Source organism: Truncatella angustata, assembly GCF_020726525.1.
Source record: "Truncatella angustata strain MPI-SDFR-AT-0073 chromosome Unknown BKA67scaffold_4, whole genome shotgun sequence".
NCBI lineage: Eukaryota > Fungi > Ascomycota > Sordariomycetes > Amphisphaeriales > Sporocadaceae > Truncatella > Truncatella angustata.
In genome coordinates, this window is record NW_025763384.1 from 795592 (window position 1) to 815744 (window position 20153).

At 49.6% G+C, this 20153-nt stretch overlaps 5 protein-coding genes across 5 annotated transcripts; 4 read left to right on the forward strand and 1 right to left on the reverse strand.

Moving 5' to 3' along the window:
* Nucleotides 1–178: 178 nt before the first annotated feature.
* On the forward strand, nt 179–1348 carry BKA67DRAFT_518379 (mRNA capping enzyme; the record flags this gene model as incomplete). The annotated part of the gene is made up of 1 exon (XM_046097999.1): nt 179–1348. The coding sequence occupies one exon, from the start codon at nt 179–181 to the stop codon at nt 1346–1348; it is 1170 nt and encodes a 389-aa protein (XP_045958209.1).
* An 815-nt stretch (nt 1349–2163) lies between these two features.
* Nucleotides 2164–6879, reverse strand: BKA67DRAFT_535286 (armadillo-type protein; the record flags this gene model as incomplete). Its single annotated transcript, XM_046099992.1, has 2 exons — nt 2164–6486; nt 6541–6879. 2 exons carry the CDS (start codon nt 6877–6879, stop codon nt 2164–2166), a joined length of 4662 nt encoding a protein of 1553 aa, XP_045958210.1.
* A 1915-nt stretch (nt 6880–8794) lies between these two features.
* Nucleotides 8795–10652, forward strand: BKA67DRAFT_645743 (uncharacterized protein; the record flags this gene model as incomplete). Its single annotated transcript, XM_046105888.1, has 12 exons — nt 8795–8962; nt 9116–9169; nt 9345–9396; nt 9450–9469; nt 9572–9614; nt 9756–9809; nt 9862–9878; nt 9933–9954; nt 10079–10134; nt 10189–10214; nt 10274–10298; nt 10368–10652. 12 exons carry the CDS (start codon nt 8795–8797, stop codon nt 10386–10388), a joined length of 558 nt encoding a protein of 185 aa, XP_045958211.1. The 3' UTR covers nt 10389–10652.
* Nucleotides 10653–16277: 5625 nt separating this feature from the next.
* Nucleotides 16278–18871, forward strand: BKA67DRAFT_265293 (uncharacterized protein). The gene is made up of 5 exons (XM_046095843.1): nt 16278–16546; nt 16834–17439; nt 17491–17664; nt 17714–17988; nt 18037–18871. The coding sequence occupies exons 1-5, from the start codon at nt 16452–16454 to the stop codon at nt 18696–18698; spliced, it is 1812 nt and encodes a 603-aa protein (XP_045958212.1). The 5' UTR covers nt 16278–16451; the 3' UTR covers nt 18699–18871.
* A 172-nt stretch (nt 18872–19043) lies between these two features.
* BKA67DRAFT_535290 (uncharacterized protein) lies at nt 19044–19865 on the forward strand (the record flags this gene model as incomplete). The annotated part of the gene is made up of 2 exons (XM_046099993.1): nt 19044–19269; nt 19480–19865. The coding sequence occupies 2 exons, from the start codon at nt 19044–19046 to the stop codon at nt 19863–19865; spliced, it is 612 nt and encodes a 203-aa protein (XP_045958213.1).
* Between the last annotated feature and the right edge of the window lie 288 nt (nt 19866–20153).

Consider the following 20153-nt stretch of genomic DNA (forward strand, 5'->3'; position numbering starts at 1 on the left):
CCCCACTAAGCAAGCCGCCAGGTCGCTGGAGTCCACCGTAGGTTGGGTGATAAGCCGATAAGACCGGCACCAGCACTTGAATTCCCATTACGCGCCCCCCTTCCCTCCCAAAGGCATTCGTCGGCTGTCCATCACGCAAGACTATCCACGTTGGGTGGCTTTCTTTGAGAAAGACACGATGGAAGAGGAATCACCACGAATCCAGTCCATGGACCGTCCCGGCTGGAAAGCCGAGGGCGACCTACTCCATGGCCTGCGGCAAGAGGTCGCGAGACTACTCGGTCGCGACCAAACCAACTTTCCCGGCGCCCAACCAGTGTCCTTTGCCCGCAAGCATCTAGAAGAGCTGCGCAGAGACGACTACTACGTCTGCGAGAAGTCGGATGGAATCCGCTACCTGCTCTACCTGACCGACGATGGCCAGGGCAACGAGGTGCACTACATGATCGACCGCAAGAACGACTACTGGTGGGTCAAGAACGCACACTTCCCTACCGCCCAAGGCGAGGGCATGTTCCACCGCGACACCATCCTCGACGGCGAGCTCGTGGTCGACACCCTGCCCGACGGCACCCAAGAACCCATCTACCTCGTCTTCGACTGCCTCGTCATGCACGGACAAGCTCTCATGACCCGTGGCCTGCAGAAGCGATTCGGCTATTTCCACAACGAGGTCTACAAGCCCTACAAGGACCTATTCAAGAAGTACCCCCAGGAGAAGGCCTTCCAGCCCTACATACTGGGCATGAAGGACCACCAGTTCGCCTACGGCACCGAGATGATGTTCAAGCAGGTCATCCCCAGCCTGCGACACGGCAACGACGGCCTCATCTTCACTTGCCTGAGCACCGAGTACAAGTACGGCACCGACCCCCACATCCTCAAATGGAAGCCTGCCGAGGAGAACACGGTCGACTTCCGCTGGAAGTTCCACTTCAACACTGTCCAGCCCGAGGAGCAAGACCTGGCCGACGGCGCCACGGAGCCCTACGTCGACTATGACGGCGTACCCAGGGTCGAGCTCCTGGTCTTTCACGGCGGCAAGGACGACTACAGGAAGTTCGGCGAGCTCTACCTGTCCGAGGACGAGTGGGAGGAGCTCAAGGCTCTGAACGACCCCCTCGACGAGCGCATTGTGGAGGCCTACATGGACGAGCAGCGGCGGTGGCGCTTTTACCGCTTCCGCGACGATAAACACAACGGCAACCACGTGAGCGTGGTGCACAGCGTTCTGGAGTCCATCGAGGGCCGCGTCACCAAGGACGACCTGGTTGATGCTGCTCCCGATATCAGATCCAAGTGGAAGCGCAGGGAAGCCGAAGCTAAGAGCCGGCAGAAGGCGCAATGAAATTTTTTTTTCCCCCCAACCAAAGGGGGGGACCACGGCGTAACAGGCGTTCTGGTGGAGAAAGATGATATCCAGTTTGAAGTTAGGTAAAACTCTAGATACCGCCGAATAAAATCGTACCATGGCGGGCGGCGTTACAGTTTGTCCAATAAGTTCTCTCCCATCCGGTGGTTTCTCAGTAGCACGAGAACATTTGAAACCCCAAGAAAAGCATGGGATTGACCTGAGATTACTAATGACAATCAGTCATAGCATGGTGTCAAGTGGTCCGTGGGGATTTATACTCTTTGCTGATCTATCACGACGAGAGCCTAGTGGAGCCGGATAATGTAATCTATAGTGTTATTGTTATTATAATGAGAGAGGAGAATGGCACATAATCAATTTGACATCGTCGTTGGCATCCTGCGCGAGCGGTGAGCGTCTCCGCGACCTCGACTGGCGGATTAAACATTCGACATGTTACAGAATCAAAACGGTCAGATCAAGAGTTACGTTACGCGCTGTATTGATACAAACAAGGGTATAATATTAGAAAGACACACCACTTCCAATTCATATCACAACTGGATACCGATGCCCATCCCGCATCGGTCAGTATCGCCCAAGTGCCCGACTCCGTCTTTCATAGCTTCGAGACCTGCCAGTCGAACAGATCTTTTTTCAGTCTGCTATTTCTGCACCTGGACGCCGTGGAATCCAAGGACTTTGACCTTCCATCCCGCGGTTTCTTTCCAATCAGCTGAACAAGGGTTCGGTGGTACGATTTAGTGTACATGTGGCAAAGGAATAGCAATCCGATTGGCACATTGCATTTAGTCTGAAGCCTCGCTCACGTCGGCAGCTGCTCTCCTACTACGGGTCGCACGGCTAGATGTTGCTGGTGCTGGCTTTGACTTTGCCTTGCTTGCAGTCGCCGCCTTGCCCTTCGATGCACTCGACTTTGAGGGCGCCGGGCTAGCGGCAGCTTTTGGCGCTGCTTTGCCTCTTGTTGGGAGCGTTGCGGTCGCGTTTCGTCCTCTACGACCGCTTGACCTCGGAGCAGGTACCTCCTCCTCAGGTTCCGCTTCTTCAACTTCCTCCTTATCTTCCTCCACCACCGCCGCCGCACCCTCACTCTCCTTCTCCCCTTCTTCTTCTTCTTCTTCTTCTTCTTCGTCAGCTGGCTGTTCTTCAGGCGTTCCACTCGCCCCACTGTTCATAACAGCTGGTTCTGGTTCGTCCTCGACCATGGGCTCGGCTTCCTCCTCGACATTGGAGAGTTCAGATTTGTCGTCCTCATCCACGTCTTCGTCTTCCTCCGCCTCCTCATCATCGTTTTGGACCCTGTTTCCCGCCTTGTCGTAGTAGTCCCACTTGGAAACTCCCTCTAGCATGTCGTCGTCATCATCCGATGAATCACGTTCGAGGTAAGAAGAGTCTTTCCTAGATCGACCACTTCGTCGTCGATCGGCTGACTCTGGTGCTGGGGATGACCTTTGTTTCCGAGGTTTAGGTGCCTTGCTCTTGACGGCAGGTCTCTTACTGCTGGCGGGTCGGTCAGTCTTTGCCGCAGCTGATCTCGGCTGTACTGTTCTGGCCCTCTTTTGGGCAGGGTGACCGTCGCCGCGCTCGTCTGTACTCTTGCGTTTCTGTAAAGGTATGATGTCAGCGCGTATGCACAAAACGCCTTGTGTTTGGGGTCTTCTTCGGCGAACCTTCTTCTTGTCAAGTGTTCTTAATAAATCATCTAGCCGTTCCTCAACGCCTTCAGGCAGGTACTGTTTCTCCGCAATCTGTTGTGCGACATCGTGACTCGGCAGAGCTGTGTATAGGCCTTTTGGTAAGCCAGTCTTGCCAGCATAGGCCTGGAAGCTCCATCCTTTACGTTCCTGCCACTTCCTCAACGTCGCTAGAGCCAAGTCGCAAAGCACGTACAGATTATCGCTCTTTTCTGGTGCGATTCCGTCTCGTGTTTGCTTTACCCGTTCAGCATACTTGAAGATGAGTGCAAAATTCTGTTCGGTGGCCACATTGCTAATGTAGTAGATGATGTAGCGGGCCGTGTCAAGCAGATCACCCACTTCAGTACTGAAATCAGGGTGGTGTGCAAGTAATGAAATCAAGCGTCCAAATATGGCTTCCATCACGTTCACGTTGTCTTTGGCGTTCTCGCGGAAGTATCGTGCCCGCGAGCGGATCCAGGTTTCAACATTTTGCCTAAAGTCCATAACGGGCTCAAATGCTGTCAAAAAGATGATTGTGTAAAATCTCGCAGGCAACTTCCTGTTCACAAGATATTTTTGTAGTTTTTCAACGAAGCCACGGCGAACATGCGCGCTAGAATCTTGTGTCAGTAAAGCCAACCGGTTGAAGTCCGTGTGCGAAAAAAGCTCTTCGAATCGCTTTGAGGTGCAAAGTTTCAACAACAGTTGGCCAGCCAAGAGTCGTAGGCGAGTTTTGTGATGCTTGGGGGTATCTTGTGTCTTGCAAAGCTCTCCCTGGTCACGAAGTAGTGTCCGAAGGAGCTTGAACACAGTAGGTGTGACCTCTTTGACTTCCTCGGGATCCTTAGTCCCGCGAAGACGGTTTACGATGAGCTTCAATGACCAATACTTGACAAAGTATTCCTCCTCGAGATCCGCATCATCTACCCATTCGGAGTCGGAATCACTCGCCTCTGTTCGCACTTTCTGAAGAATTTCCTTGAGTGCCATGTCCATGATCTTGTCGTTCGCATCGGCAGTCACACTCGAGGCCAGAAGCTCAAGCTGGCTGACTGCAGCAGTTCTACTCAAGAAATGCTTTGAGCCATAACTCCAGTCTTTTGTCACTTTCTGGAGAAGCTCGGTGGCAGAAACCAGAGCTTTGTCATCTTTCCGTGCCATGAGGATGTTGACAGCATACTTGGCAGCTTTTGTTGGTGTCCCAAAAAGCGCATAGTTTATGAGAGCTTGTGTAAACTTCTTGTCCTGTGGGATCTCTTCAGGATACTTTCGGGAATACGACGAGCAAGCCTTCAGTGTCTCGACCGTACCAGGATCGTTGTCTCTGGATGCCGTTGGTGCTGCTTCTATCAGGTCTTTGCACAATTGTCCAATATGCGCCTTGAACAGGGCACCGCTTGACTTGGAGGCTTCTGCCGTTATTTGTTGAGCGGCTGCACCAAAGCCGTCCCTATCGTTTTTCGAATAGTCGATGAAGGCAGCTAAGTGGCTCTTGTTGATGATAATATAAGCGGACCGGTAAAGTAAAGGAAGCATTGTATCTAGTATATGAGGCTTGGTTGTTCCCTGGATGCGCTTGTTGAACTCTTTCAGCCCTCGATACATCGTCTTGAAGTCGCTCTCATGGCTGGTGATGAATCGGATAAGATTGTAACACCTTCGGTCATTGAGAGTGGCAAAATTATGAAGATCGGCTTCGACTTTCAATGCATCAGGGAAGTATGTAGTCAAGTACTGGATGATTTTCTTGAGATTCTGCTTTACAACATCCCCATTTGTTTCTGGCAAGCCGCCATTAAAGGCTTCGCACTGCTTGACGAAAGTCTCGAGGACTTTTGCAAATTGTGGTTGTTGTTTTTGCAAAGCGAAGAATGCTCTGGCCGCCTTTTCATCGAGGCTCTTGACAAGAAGCAAAATGCGCTCCGCACGTATCCGATCCGGATCATAGGTTGCATCGGTATTTGCTTGAGACTGAGAGTGGCCGTTTGAAGACTTGGGCTTACCCGGCGGATATGACAGGGGAACAAGGCACTCGAAGGTGACACGCTCGAGCAAGATGTTCAGTTCAAGGTCGTTGGCGTAGAAAGCATTGAAGATATAGGACGGAATGCCGCCCAAAGCAGACACCACCACGTCGTTGCCAGCCAACAATTCTCCACTTGCAACTGCCCATAGCTTGCCCAGCAGAGCCATGGCTTCAACTCGAATGGGAGCGCGTCGATCACGACAGCGGTCTGATAAAATAGAGAGAATAGTGCCATTCTTGGCGACGCCACCGTCCACAGCTAGCTTTGTGATGATATCACGGAAGCGGAAAACTTCAATGGCCTTGACCGCGGCCAGTCTGACCTTCTCATCGGGGTCGTTGAGCCTGTCTTTGAGACCATCAACAAAACTTTGCTCATCTTCGCGACTCAGTCCGATGCCGCCAGCCGATGTCGAAACGATATAGCCAACGGCGGTCGTCCACGCTGCACGAATCAGGGGTGATTTGTCGTTTTTCCTGCTGACGAAGTTGTGGAAAGCTTGAGAATGTGTCTGTGCGAAAGAGAGAGGAGAGATTGGCGTCGTGAGAATACTGCCAGAGTCCGTCTCCTCCGAAATGTCATCACCCAACGTGATTGGAGGATATGCGGCCGGGTCCAGCACAGGTGGCGGCGGCGGCCCTGCGGCACCAATACCCGATATCATATCTCCCAGAGTCTCGGTGGCCAAGAGTCGTAGCTGCACGTTGTCGGCAGAAAGCTCCGCGTCTACTTGCGGGACGACGTTTGCTAGCACCGTTGGCGCGGCTCGCCAAAGCTCACGAAGGAGTTGATGCGCTTTCCGCAATTCTTTAAAATCGGAATCGGAAGGTCCGGTGGGCGCGTCGTCATCTTCAAGTTCGTGGTCATCACGATGGCCATTAGTTTGGCCACTCTTGCCAGATATGTCCATGATCACATCGCTGAAATACTGGCTGACGTATCTTGCCATCTTCTCTGGGCAGTGATTGCATACGGTTTTGGCCATTACGTAGGCTTCGGGCTCTTCCTTTGGCAAAAGGGTTGTTTGACTGCCATTGGTTTCTGTGCGGCTTCGGGACCCTCCAGGCGGCGCGGCTCGGAGGAATTGGGCCATGATCACGTCCAATACAGAAGGTGGCAGGGTTGGACCCTCTTCGAGCAAAGTGACGAGAATGTCTGTCATGTGGAATTCGACATCCTTGGCTACTTGCTCCACTGAGCTAGACTTGGACGATCCGGTAATGCCATCAAAGAACGATGAAAACAAGTGTAGAAGAAGATCTTCAGCGTTTGCAAGCTCATTGATGAGCAGGATGCTCTTGACCTCGGCAAGTGAAGTAAGGACATATTTGTGTTGTGTGTTGTAAGTGTTGGTGGGATCCCACAAGGCTGGGAGAATGGTCTTGACGAAGAGGCTGAATATGTCCTAAGTGGCATGTCAGCGTCGGACTCGACAAGTTGGGCGGAATGCTTAACTAACCTTGAGCTGGGAGGGCGTGAAGGGTGCGTCTGGGGCGCATAGCTTCAAAATGTCTACCAGACAAGAAGCGGCGTAGGCCTTGACGCCTCCTTCCTTATGTGCCAGCAGGTTGTGTGCAGCGAGCTCTTTTGCGACTTTTGTCAATGAATCCTTATCGACAGTATCCTGATCCATGTCGACAAGCTCCTGTGATAGCTTCTCCAACCTCTTCAGGAGGGTGCCGGTGGGAATGGGCTTACCCGCCCGCCATGATAGTGTCTCGTCAAACTGCAAGGCGACCAATTCCTCCTCCATTTCCTGGTCCTCCTCCTCGGCCGGGACGTCCCTCGCTCGGGCCATTGTGACGGCTTCGGAACGAACAGGCGGATGGGTGGGCGAACAGTATAGGAGTGTCTTGAGTTGACGTGGTTTCGAGCGGAAATTGACAATATTTACCGGTGGCCCCACGTGTGATCCCGAGGGTGTCCTACCTAACCTAGGGCGATCGATCGTATGTACGAGTGGTGCTGGCAGAGGCAAGGTTCCAACCTTGGACAATTGCGACAGCTCTGTTGCCTCTAGCCAGCGCGTATGGTCCGGGTCGTGTGTGTGCCTGGTACCTGCCCTCGCTGGCCTTCGTGGTCCAACACACGCAGGGAAGGGTGCAACGCGGACTGTGATTGCGGTTCTGGCTCTGGTCCGGATTCCTGAGTTTCACGCGTGATGGGGGTGTGTTGAGGTGTTGAGAGAGGCGTGTGTTGATGAGCCTGAGGGCAACACCAATTGCTGGCGATTGCTGGCGTTGATGCGATGTGAGGATGAGATCAGTGGGACGAGATTTGTGTCTTGACGCGACTTCTTTGGCCTGGAGCAGCTGCCAATGGGGAAGGCGCGTGCTACCTAATGCCTACCTTGGCCTATCTGGGCCTGCCTGCCTGCCTGCCTTACTTAACGCGCCAGACCCCGCCCGTGGCTTTAGCTGCATGAACCCGACTACCAGTCAACTCACTAACCTCACCATGGTAACTTATGGAGCGGAGGGCCTATCGATGCGCTATTGCTCTAACCTTAGGGTATTGTTAGGTACTGCTCCAGCTTACAACAAGTCCCCGGAAGCTCTGGTCCGTGCTTCCTGCCTGCTTGGTGCTCCCAACCCTCCTTCCTCTTCAGCCTCAAATACCCGCCCTAATATATTGATTGCATACTCCAGGCCACCCTATACCGTCAGAACTCTTATACCTGCCAAGATCTCGCGAACATCGAATTCTGAACCCCCCCCTGATGCTCGTAACTCTGTCATCAGATCGCGTCAGCAGAGATCTATCGCATCCAGGGACGGCAGTCATCCTTGGCACGCTCAACATGTCTTGTACTGCTGCTCCTTGCTCAGCCTGCATAATCGCGCTCCACAACGGCCGTTTTCCATGTTTGTGGAAGTTATCAATCCCGGCAATTTCACATTTAGTCTTTTAACCTTGAATGCAACTCTATACACATTCCCTTGTCGCACTTGGGACCACAACCTTGATCAGCTACCGGCATGAATCTATACCATTTGAGCCCATCCCCATCGCAAAGTGTGACAATCAATTCTACCCAAGGAGTTGTGCCGCGGTCAGCGTCCGCAGATCAGAACACATCATCCTTCACGCATCTCATTTGCTGTGACGCTTCACCAAGTCGGTCCTTTAACTTGACTGGGAGCTGTAAGTTACCATGCCTGTTAGATTGGCAATGCAACGTAAAAGCGCCTTAATTGTCCATCTCTCGCCCTGCACGTTACATTGAACTGCCTTCCAACAGCGTGCGTGCCTGCGTTGCGGAATGACACGATCTCATAACCATCACAAGGTTGTTAGACGTCGGCATACGGTCCAGGTTTCTAGAACCTGACTGTCTCTGATCTGACGACATATGATGATCTAGCCTTCTCCAATCAATCTCTCCGCTCTTAGAAGCTAGCGGTAGCATCATACCTAGTTGTCGGTATTTGAGGTTCCATTGACAGTAGCAGTGAGTACGCGTCCATCTACCTTCTCCTGCCTAACGGGGATTTTAAGCGGCAATTCTTAGTGCTTTACTATATTTCGCCATGTGCAACCTTAGTGCGCTCATCCTTGTCATCATGTTGGCAATGTTCATATCTTCAACTTCAATATTCAATATATAATCAGATCTTGCACTCGTTCTAGTCTCATCATTCTTACAACTGCCAACGCACACACTGGTTACTTCCCTCACACTCTTTAGGATACATTCTCTCCTAGCCAACAAAATGAAGTTCTCTCTTCTCTCCCTTGCCCTCGCGGCTGTTGCTGTTGCTGCTCCCGTTGCTCAGGAGCCTCAACCTGGCCCCGAGCCAAGTGCTCCCGCGCCGTTCCCGTTCCCCAGCGAACCCCCGTTCCCTTTCCCCTCGGCGCCCCCGTTCCCCCCAAAGCCCTCCGTAAGTAGTAACCCATTTATTTCTCTTCCTTATGGCATGTACTGGGCGACGAGTTTTGCCGTACAACGTTCTGTGCTGTGCAGGCATATTACAGTGCTCCTGGGCACAAATCCGACTATCTGAAGCAATGATCGCTAACTCCGCTTGATATAGGGTCCTCCCGGCCCAAAGCCGAGTGGTCCTCCTCCTCCGAAGCCCACCGGCCCCGTAAGTGCATTTTAGAAGGTTCTTGTTCCCCATGCGTCAATAGTATAATGTACTTGAGACATGCTATTGGGCTTCTGTGACCCTAGCAATAATTATGAAGCTTTACCAAGCCTTCTTTCGGAAAGACGAAGAAGAAAAGGCAGAAGAAAGCAGTCGCTAAAACCATTCTTTCTAGCCCGGCCCCCCTCCCCCCAGCAAGCGTGATGGTTTCCCGGAGCCTCCTAAGCGTAAGACCTCTCGATCCTTTTCGACAAATTAGCCCATACTGATAACACCTCAGCTTCTGGCCCCCCCGGCCCTGTACGTATACCTCAAGAATCACCAAAATTCCATCTCCCAAAGAGGCTGAGTCTGATGCTCATGGCTACTGAGTCAAGTCAAACTGACATGGTGTGGTTATAGCCTCCACCCAAGCCATCCGGCCCTAGCGGTCCCAAGCCTACCGGTAAGTTCAGCATATCTAGAAATTTCAGAGTCAACTTTATCTAACGCTCGCTTTCAAGGCAAGCCTCCAGGCCCCCCTCCTCCCAAGCGTTAGTCAACACACCATCGCCTCTTTGAAAAACGATTGCTAAAACGCCCACAGCCACTGGTCTCGTCCGCCGCCAGAAGCCAACAGGAAAGCCCCCTGGACCTAAGCGTACGTGATATACCACTAATTCACTGCGAATGGATTTGCTAATATGATGTAGCCACTGGCAAGCCCCCTGTGAGTTGGAAACACATGCTACATGAAACATGACAAATTGCTGACTTCAGCAAGGGTCCCAAGCCAACTGGCAAGCGTAAGTCCATTTCCTGGTCAAGTGAGACAAGAAGTAATACTGACCTTTATGATTTAGCACCTGGCCCCAAGCGTTCGTTCACCCAAACCTCTTTTACGCAGGCCTAAACGTTGACATTTTGCAGCCACCGGCAAGCCTCTTGAACGCCGCCAGGACGGCCCCAAGCCCACCGGAAAGCCAGTGAGTTCACACGGAAGATATGAGAGAGACGTAAAATGCTGACCCGCGAGATAGCCCGGCCCCAAGCCTACTGGCAAGCCGTAAGTACATGTTGTGGAGCATTGCTTTCGAAACTTTACTGACTTTTTATAACCACCAGCCCTGGTCCTAAGCCAACCGGCAAGGTACGCACTCCCATCAGTTTTATACCTAGCACATCGCCAAGACACATAATTTCTAACTGATTGCCACAGCCATTCCCTCCTCCTCAGTAAATCCAAACATCAACTGAGTCCGGAGGACATCGAAACTCGATAAGCGGCACTTCCAAGTGTCTTCCTATGGCCGGACAATTAACGGCCAGACCTGCATTTCCCGGCTTCGGAAAAGAAAAGAAAACAAGGAAACCACTTGCATGTCAAGGATAGATGGGAGGAGGATTTTCCTACAAGTGTTGAGATGAGGGGGCTTCCACTGTGTGCAAGTCAGTCTTTTTCGCCTACTTGTAACAACACAATTTTTACACAACCTGCTGCGGCTCTTCAATTCTCCGTAGACCATATACAGAAGCTCTCTTAGCTTTCTTGTATATGGTCACATAACCCCTTTTACCCAATGCTTGGCAACGCCTTCTTTTTCCACATTGGCACGATAAACAGAATTTTTTCAGCTAGGCAGAGTACAATATACAGAATCTGAGTTTTGTTTACATTCAAGATTGTGACGCCCGCGCCTATGTGGCGGTTTGCAATGTGCTGAATTATCTCGATATAGACTCCCAGCAATTCTATTTATATCCACCATCAGCCAGGAAGGTCCGCTATATCGCTCTATTGTGCTTTCATAATGTCACAGTGGCATTGTGAATTAAAGGTGGCCAGTAGATCGCTTCGCTTCAAATACCGCCCCGATGTGACTTTGCAGATTAACTACAGGAGTGCATTCGCTTAGCTCCAAGCGACAACGCCTCAGTATCGCCTTCCAAATTTGTACGTAAAAGTACGGGTCTAACCATATTCCGACATTCGTTATCCAGGACGCGCGTCTAGTCTAGATACAAATTTCATTACTGATCCTATTTCAACCACCAAAATCACCACTGCATATAACTTATTAGAAAGCGGTAGCCACACATCGGTCCGTCGGAGGTGGGCAATGTCGACTGATACACGGCCTGGTATTCTTTTTTCTTCTTCTGGAAATTACAATCTAGGCGTGGACTTTATTCAACTTGAGTAAATATCTCCGCTTCACAGGATTGCTCTAATTGGCTATATTATAATGTTGTAACTCGCGGCGGTGGTCAGGTGTGCTGATTTGCATTTCTAATACTGCAAGACTTACAACATCAATATAAACGTTGCTGCTTTTAAAAGTCCTAGTTTTTTCCCATCTATAAACTAAAGAAGCGCGAGATATCGATAATCAATTTACGCATCCAGCACTGTTAACCGCCAACCCGAAAGACGCAACTACACAAAGGTCTCCTTGAGTGAAGCAATAATCAAAGAGCACAAGCTCAATGGCCCAAATCGGATTCGACCTAACGATCTTCCCATTTTCCATGCTATGTTACATGAGCTGATCGGACTCCTGCAACAGCACCTAGCATATTGTCAGAATAATTTAATCACTAAGCAAGCTAGCCTGTTCTGTTGTATGGCACATGTTAACACACATGGGTACTTAATTGTTCAAGCATGGGCATGATGGGAGACTCTAATCGGGTTCACTGTTTTATACTTTTTCGACACCAGGCACTCCTGCTGGTGAGCACCCAGTCGATGAACAGTGGATTCGCTGCCACAGAAACAACATGGAACAATCGTGACATCTGGAGCACGAATAAGTATGTTGGTTTACCGGGCCAAGTGCAAATAACCGGGTCAGGACACGCAATGGAATTATAATGGACCCGTTGTTACTACTCTACTTTCACGAATATGTACGAAGTTTGTCTCATGTCATGAATATAGTATCAAAAGAATTGAACACAGCAATTAAATATGAGTTGGTACTGTAATAGATTCTGCATACGAGAATAGCATAATATATTAGTCAAAATATCCCACGATAGCGCCAAACTGTCCGTTCCAAGTTCAATTATTCAACTAATGGAATGTAGATTGAGTAACAGTTTCGATGGTGCCATTTAACGGTATCAAAATATGTCTATCAATATCTATATAGGGAGACACGGGAGATCGGCAGTGCTTCTGATTCATGTCACTACAATTGCTACCTAGGTAAAGCATATTCGTAATGCCGTAGTGGAAGTTATCATGGTAGTAGTGTATGTCAACTAGATAACAATATTTTGAGCATGACTCCGACTTTGGAAGCGTCATTCAGAGTCAGCGTAAGGTTAATGAAAGCTCGGAAGAGAAGTGAACATGGTCCTGAAAATGCATTCGTCGCATTTCTCCTGACCCCCGTCTGAACCCCAATGGCCATGTTGATGTTCAGGTGTGCAAGATTGTATGCCCCAGAAGCCTAGTTCTGGGCCAAGTCGAAGCTGTTTGTTGCCTCAGAAGAACCGTGTTTTGGCACCAAAAAGATTTTCCACAGCAACGTATCTACCGACGGAAACAATCACTTCTCACCACAACCATTCATTCATTCACTCTTTTCCTCAAGCCACAACAATCGTTCTTTCTGGAAGAACTTGCCAAAAATCACCAAGAGTTGACACATACATTCATTCGTTACATTTCCAGACCGCGCTTGGCCATTGTAACACAGGCTCTTGTGTTTACACTTGTTCTCGATCATCAACATCATTGCCTTTCCACAACCAAGATTCTAGTCAGTCTCTCGATTTCTGGTAAGCTCCTCTAACCTTTGATTGCGTAAATTTAGGCTTTAGCAAACGCGTCTAAACTATTATTTCGGAGAGATTTCCGTTCGTGATTTCCGTTTTTTGAAGCTCAACCAAACCACCACCCATCTCCCCACCCCACTATCATCGCATATTCACATATTCACTACACCATCCTTCTTCTTCTTACAACTCTTTCGTTCTTCATCATAATTTGAGTGCATACTGATTCAAATTCAGCTTCATCACGCGCACTAAACCACAATGCCTGCTTTCTTTGCAAAGCGTGGCACGACCATGCCACCTAACATTCGTGATGATCTTTCCGACTTCAGCCACGTTTCCACTCTGAAGATGAACATGGCTGGTGGCGGTACCAGTAATCAGAAGCGCAGTCGTAAGTTTGCATTGCGTTATATTTATCTAAAGTTATTTTGCTGATACGTTGTCAACAGAGCGACCGCGTGCTTCCATCATGATTAGCATTCTCTTGTTGTGCGTCCTTGCTGGCATGAGCATTGCTGCTGGCATCTGCTATGTTAATCATATGCGTAAGTCATTCGGATAACTTACTTCGCAGGCATACGATGCTAAGAATGTGGCAGAAACCCTCGATGACATCAAGAGCTGGGTCAATGATGGCAACATCTCTCCTGTTACCACTAACATGGCTCAGGATGCTCTGCGCAAGCGACAGGTTTACTCTTACGGTTACCGCCCTTCCGTTAATGTCACAACCTCTGTTACTGCCACTGTCGGAACCATTGTCGTCACCACTGCTACCGAGACTGGCATTTCTGTAGGTATCACAATGAGCACCACAGAGAGCTTCTCCGAGACCGCTCCAGGTATTCCTGTAACCGTCTCACCCATGCAGCCTAGCGTGGAGTCCACTATCACCAAGACTATCACCAGTGAGAGCAACCATACAATCACTCCCACCGTTCAGTCTAGTGTCAGTCCTTCGGCTGTTACTGTTACTGTCGGCGTCAACAACACAATCACTGTGAATGCAACCGCATTGACCTTAACACCTACTGCCAACACGGCGACAGTAACCTCGACTGGCGCTGTGATCGAGACTGAGACCGCTTCATCTGAGAAACATTCGACCATTACTCTGTCCAGCCTTCATCCTATCACCGTTACTGTTTCTGGTATCGTGATACCTTTGCCCGCCTCGACTATCACCACAGGAACTGCAGCAGGTATCACTGGCGCACCTCCGTCTTGGCCCTCAAACTCTGCTGGTTGGAACTTGACCCTCTCCTCAGACATTGGCCCCACTGCCAGTGCCGGTACTGTCGGTTTCACTATTTCTACTTCGGCTACCAACAGCACAAGTTGCACCGAATCTTCGGGTTCAACTGCTACCAGGTAAAAAAGTTCTTATTTCCAATGCCGAATAGATTACTGACATGTCCCTAGCAACGATGGCGTCAGCTTCACCGGTTCTGTCGTTGAGTCCACTGCCTTGTCGTTATTCACCACGTCTCCCATCAGCACAATGGTTATTCTCACACCTGTCAGCGGAGCCTCCACAACTCTGAGCACCACATGCACCGAAAGTCTGAATACAATTTCGACTACACAGACTGCAGAGTCCTCCGTGGGCGTGAACGCTACAACCATTGTTGCCACCAACTGGGACGCCACGTCAACCTCTACACAGACATGGACTCTCTCATATTTTCCCACCGGGGATACACAATCCGCAGAGCCCTCCTCTGATGTGCCCTTTAGCACAACTGTCACCGAAACTATTGGCAACTCCGGTCCAACCAAAACCTTAACTCTTACAAAGACGAGCACTGCCTCTGACCTTGGCGGCTATTCAGCTCAGGGCGCAACTGTGATTCTGTCAGATACGATTGTCTCCACCCACGATGTAACAGAGACAATCACAGTCACTCTCCCGTGCACTTCACAGGTCGCAGATACGACCATTTCTGTCCCAGTCGTAACCGAGACAATCATCCTGACTCTTTCGATTGCTTCCCATGCTGCGGATACTTGTGCCCCAACCCCGACTGTCACTGTGCCAGCTACCGTTGTGCAGACTGTTATGCAGACTGTTATGCAGACCGTTACCGTCGTGCCTAATGCCGATCAGATCACTATCAAGAATGTTCCAAGTTCGACCATCGAATTAACTTCTACCTCTACTCCCAGCCCTTGGGGTCGTCGAGTCTCGGATTCCAATATCCCTCTTATCTCTATCTCCCCGAACACAACAGTTGTGATCTCCGATGATATTTTTAAGACCACTAAAACTATAACCCTCGACACGGGCTTGACTACATATCCAACTGCTTCCGCCTCAGGTTCCGAAGCTCGCTCTTACTCGAGCAGCAGCTTGCTGTCCCACAGCATCTCCGACTTGAGCACTTCTACTCAGTTGACTGTCGATATACCCGCTGTTACTTACTACACCGTCGTCGGCACAGGCACTACAATCAGCACACTCGGTACAGGTACTCCCGCAGGTACTACTGTAGTTGTTCAGAGCACATACACCATTCACGCCAATCATACGAGCACCGGCGTCCCATCCGTCCCGGTCTCGGCTGGTTCCAAGCGTGCCAAGGGCCCCTTCGACATTGGTGGTCCTGGCGGCACTCAAACTACCGCTGCCGGCAGCGCTTGTGTCATGATGCTGGTTGCTATTCTCTCTCTTCTTCTAATTTGAAGTGGAAAGCACGATAATGCTTACGGCGTTTCGGATGGACTGATACCTCTGCGGAGGACAAACAATGTGGATTGGCTTTGGTGTTTCTCACCTGCACGGATGCGTAGTGGGAGCTGTTTTGATGCTCCGCATCCTTTTCGTTCTTGTAATGCGGCTGACTTGGCCTTTTCTACTTCTTCTTCTTCTTCTTTTTACTGTGTACATTAGGATAGACTTGGTTGGCCATGTGTTGATCACAATAAGATCCTTGACAATGACTGCCTTTTGTTTTCTTTTCGTCCATCGTGTTCACGAAAGTGCACGTGGGAGATCTGCAGGACTTCCTTCAAGGTCGGCTTGTGAAATCACTACTGAATTCGTCCAATGAGCCAAACTCAATAAGCTCTTTCCATAGTGCAGGAACAGAGCCGACGAAGTTAAATTAATGCAGTGCTGATGTATACATAGATAGTCCCTGGTATTATAAAGTCAAGTAAGATGACGGATGGATGATTAACGGATGGAAGGCTTACTTGCGCGTCGCAGATCTCACAGCGCTTAAACAAGCAAGGTGGGTATTGGGGCAGAATTGAGGAATGCTCAGCGGCACCAAACGGAGACGGAGTGACATGGATCGTCCGTCTCCGTTGGAGTCGGAGAGTGCTTATGGAATCAAGACTTCGCACATCAACGAGCTTAGTTAACTTGAGGACAACGAATCCTTCGGCAATAATAGCATGCAAACTTAGTCTTTTGCCACTACTCCTTATAGGCGGTATATCACTTCATAGTGTCTTACAGAAGTAATTTCCATCCATAACGGCGCGACTTTGAAAGGACGGCATTAAAGTGATGGGGACGAATAACGTAGGCCCGCGAGCGTGTACAACCTGCGCAAAAGCAAAAGTCAGATGTGTTCAATGCACGAATCCCTCGAAATGCGAGAGGTATGCTACGCCACGTCTTATGATTACCTGCAAATACATTGGCCTGTATTTCTCTTCCTGTCGTTGAGCTCGGCGATTGTGGCACGTACAGGGGAAGGTGAAGATGTTTAAGTGCGCGACTTGAGATTTGAGCGATTGCAATTTGTTTTCATTTTACTGCGTCAAACCTGTCACGCCCTTACATTATATACCATATCTGTCAAAAGGTTGAGTCTGTCGTGATGAAATTGCACCAGACATCAACGAAGAACAATTAAGCAGAGAAGTTGTACTGACACATGCTGTAGATGTAATCGCTTGGGCAAACCATGCTCGCAACAAACTCCAGCGCCGCCGCGATCACGAAAGCAGAAAAAAAACACCAAAACTGCCATGCTGGAACAAAAATTGAAGGATTTGAACTCTCAACTCCGTGCAGTTCAAACCCCTATTGGGTATACTTCCCAAGGGACCAAGCGCAGGAGAAGACATCTAATCTCATACGACTATTTGTTTCCAGGTGACAAAAATGACAAAAATGACATGGCATTGCAGGAGGCTGTTGAGCCGCAACGAGGATTGCCCCAATCAGTATCTGACAACAGGCAGACCGACAACACGGAAATTGTTGCATGGCCCGAAGCTGAAGAGGCAGACATCCTTCTGGGCAAATACCGCTATGAGATGATGCCTCTCTTCCCATTCGTCATGATCTCGGCGGACGTGACTTCAGATCAACTTCACCAAGAGCGACCATATTTATGGAAAGCAGTCATGCTGGAGGCTTGCACCCTCGACGGCTTTAGGCAGGTGCAATTTGGAATGCAACTACTCGAGGACCTAAGTGAAGCCCTATTGCTCCGCCCTAAGAAAAGTCTCGATCTTCTCCAAGGATTGTTACTGTACATTGCATGGTAAATACAACTGTAGTTTCTCAGACGGCACAAAGCTTACGAATCGTGCAGGTATCATCATGGCCTGACCAGCTTCCAAGTTACAAACTTACTAGGGCTGGCGCGATCCCTTTGCCTGAGTCTTGGCTTCAACGAAACCTGGCTAGGACCGAAGCAGATGAATTGTGAAGCACACCGACTCGAACAGATGAGAGCTTATGCCGGCACCTATTACTTGATCACTTCGTGGGTATTATTTCACAAATAGCGGAACCAATAAGCTAATATGTAACAGTGTATTCACCACCAGCAGAAGGCCAGACGCCTTGATGAGCACGGCTCATCTTGAGACCATATGCCGAGCTCTAAAAGACAGAGTCGAACATCCAACTGATGAGCTACTGGTTAGCATGATCAAAGTACAGAAGTTAGCACATAGTATTTGCTTTATGGTGCAACCAGGTACTGGTCCAGCCCTGTCTGTTGTTCCCTTTATGGCGTTGATGAGGTGCTTTAAAGCACAAATTGAGAGCTTTAAAGCATCACTATCGGTGGCACTTCGAGATCACAGTAAGAGTTATGATTTCACCTAGAATAGCTGAGCTGATCGATTCCTAGCTAGCCTCATGGCACATGTCCACATTGCCGAATGCCTCCTGTATGAGGTCGGTATACATGGGTTTCCTACAGATCCCGACAGCTTGCAAGGCAAGGAACGACTTGAACTGCTTTGGTCGCTACTGGGTTCTTTAAAGTCATTCTTGGCTCTACGTTTCAAGAAGTCCATTGCCACCGAATGGCCTAGGTTTCTGTGCATAGCGTCCGTCGACTTCATGTATGCTTTTATCACCTGTCTGAAGCTTATCACTCTCCAAGCACCCGGCTGGGACCTTTCGTTGGTTCGGCAAAATCTTGGGCTCGGTGTGCTCGTTGAACGACAGATTGGTGAGCTTGAGATTCTTCTTCAGCGTCGTAAGCCACGGCCAGACGGTAAAGAACCTAGAGGCTTGCGGATATACGAGGATCCATTCCAAAAGTTGGCAGCCAACCTGAAGAGAGTCGTATCTGTTCTCAAAGCCATGCCGGACCCCTCGGCGACCGTGCCAGCAGTCACTCAAACAACCTCGCCATTAGCTCCTGATGGTGCTCCATATGGTCTCGATATTCCTCCTTCACTAGATCCCGATGCTTTTCAAACAATGTGGGATGACGACAATCTATTTGACACTGCTTACTGGAACGCTGCATACGATTATCCATTGGAGTCCCCTTGCATTTGAAGATAGGTCTAAACTGTCCCTACGCTCCACTCGATATATACCAGGATGGAATTCACACGAGCTATGAAAAAAATCCGTTCATCATGCTTAGGATGTGAACGGCAGCGTAACCCTTAATGCTCAAACATTTCGTTGGCATAATAAGACAAGAATTATTATGCTTTGCGGGTGTATTGTTTAAGGGGTGGAGTTTATGAAGCACAGATAGGGAAAAAGTTTCCAATACTCCTCGAAACGAAGCTCGTTTGAGTAGATCTTCATGAATGATGGGTGTAAGCGCGACGATATGCGGGCCCCCGACCTGGAATCTGCGCGTTCCGCCGCATACCACCTACCTCACCCATCATGCTGTGGTACGACAAACCAATTCCCCGACATTTCAAGAAGCACGACCATGACGGGGACATCGACCTCGCTCAATACGAGCACGATGAGGCCCATAAAGACAAACACATCAACGATGGCATAGTCGACGCGTCGGGAGACCTTGCGCTGAAACCAGTCGCATACCATGGCAACTCTAGAATCTTCAATGAGTTGTTACTCATCGGCAATAACAACAAAAAATACCGTAAGCGGCGCGAAGGACGCATTGGACTTGTGGAAGAAGATCCTGACAGCCACCCCCAAAAAGGGATTTGTGGATGGCGAGGATATCACAGACACGCTAAAGGATTTCCACCCCGCAGGGCAGCCCACCAACTCCAAGCCATTCCGTGCAGCCATGAATACGCTCAAGAAGATACATAACATTCAAGTCAAGAACAGCCAGGTATTCTAGTTTGTGTGGTCCTCCCGTTTTGTTTGCCCTACGGCCAACAACAACGCCGAAGGGCAACAGCCGGATGGCATTCCAAGGACATCGGTTACTTTTTCCCCAACACAGAAGCAACCTATGGTAATGGGGATTATTTCGCGATCGGGGCCGACACCAAGTACCGTAGTGGTTACGCCTTTTGTGGCTCGGTTCGAGACAACGTTGGTGACAACGAACTTCGTTCCTCTAGGGTATCAACAGTGGTGCCTGCTGATACGCACAGCCTGTTCTTCACAGTGATAGATTACGATATATGCTTCGGTGCTGCTTCCCACCAGACGCGACTACGCACGCAAAGTGTCATCTTCTCGTACATTGTTCCCTTTCTTTTCCCAGTAATGAGACCATGAGTTACTATAGGAATACCCATGCATCCCTCCCACAAATACATCAAGCTCGTAAACCCGAATGTCTCATGTTTGTATTTGAGATGCCTTGTGTTCATTTCTCGAGGCTCATCACCTGACATGTGTGGTCTATACGATGGCAGTTCAAAGTGAGAATCGCTTAGCGTTCTTCGGCTGGTGCAATCGCCTGAAAATGGGGCAATGGCGGAACGCTATCCCTCGAACAAGTGCGCTAGCCCGCTATGCACAGCTATCATTATGCTTACTGTACCCGAGAAATACTGCAATCTG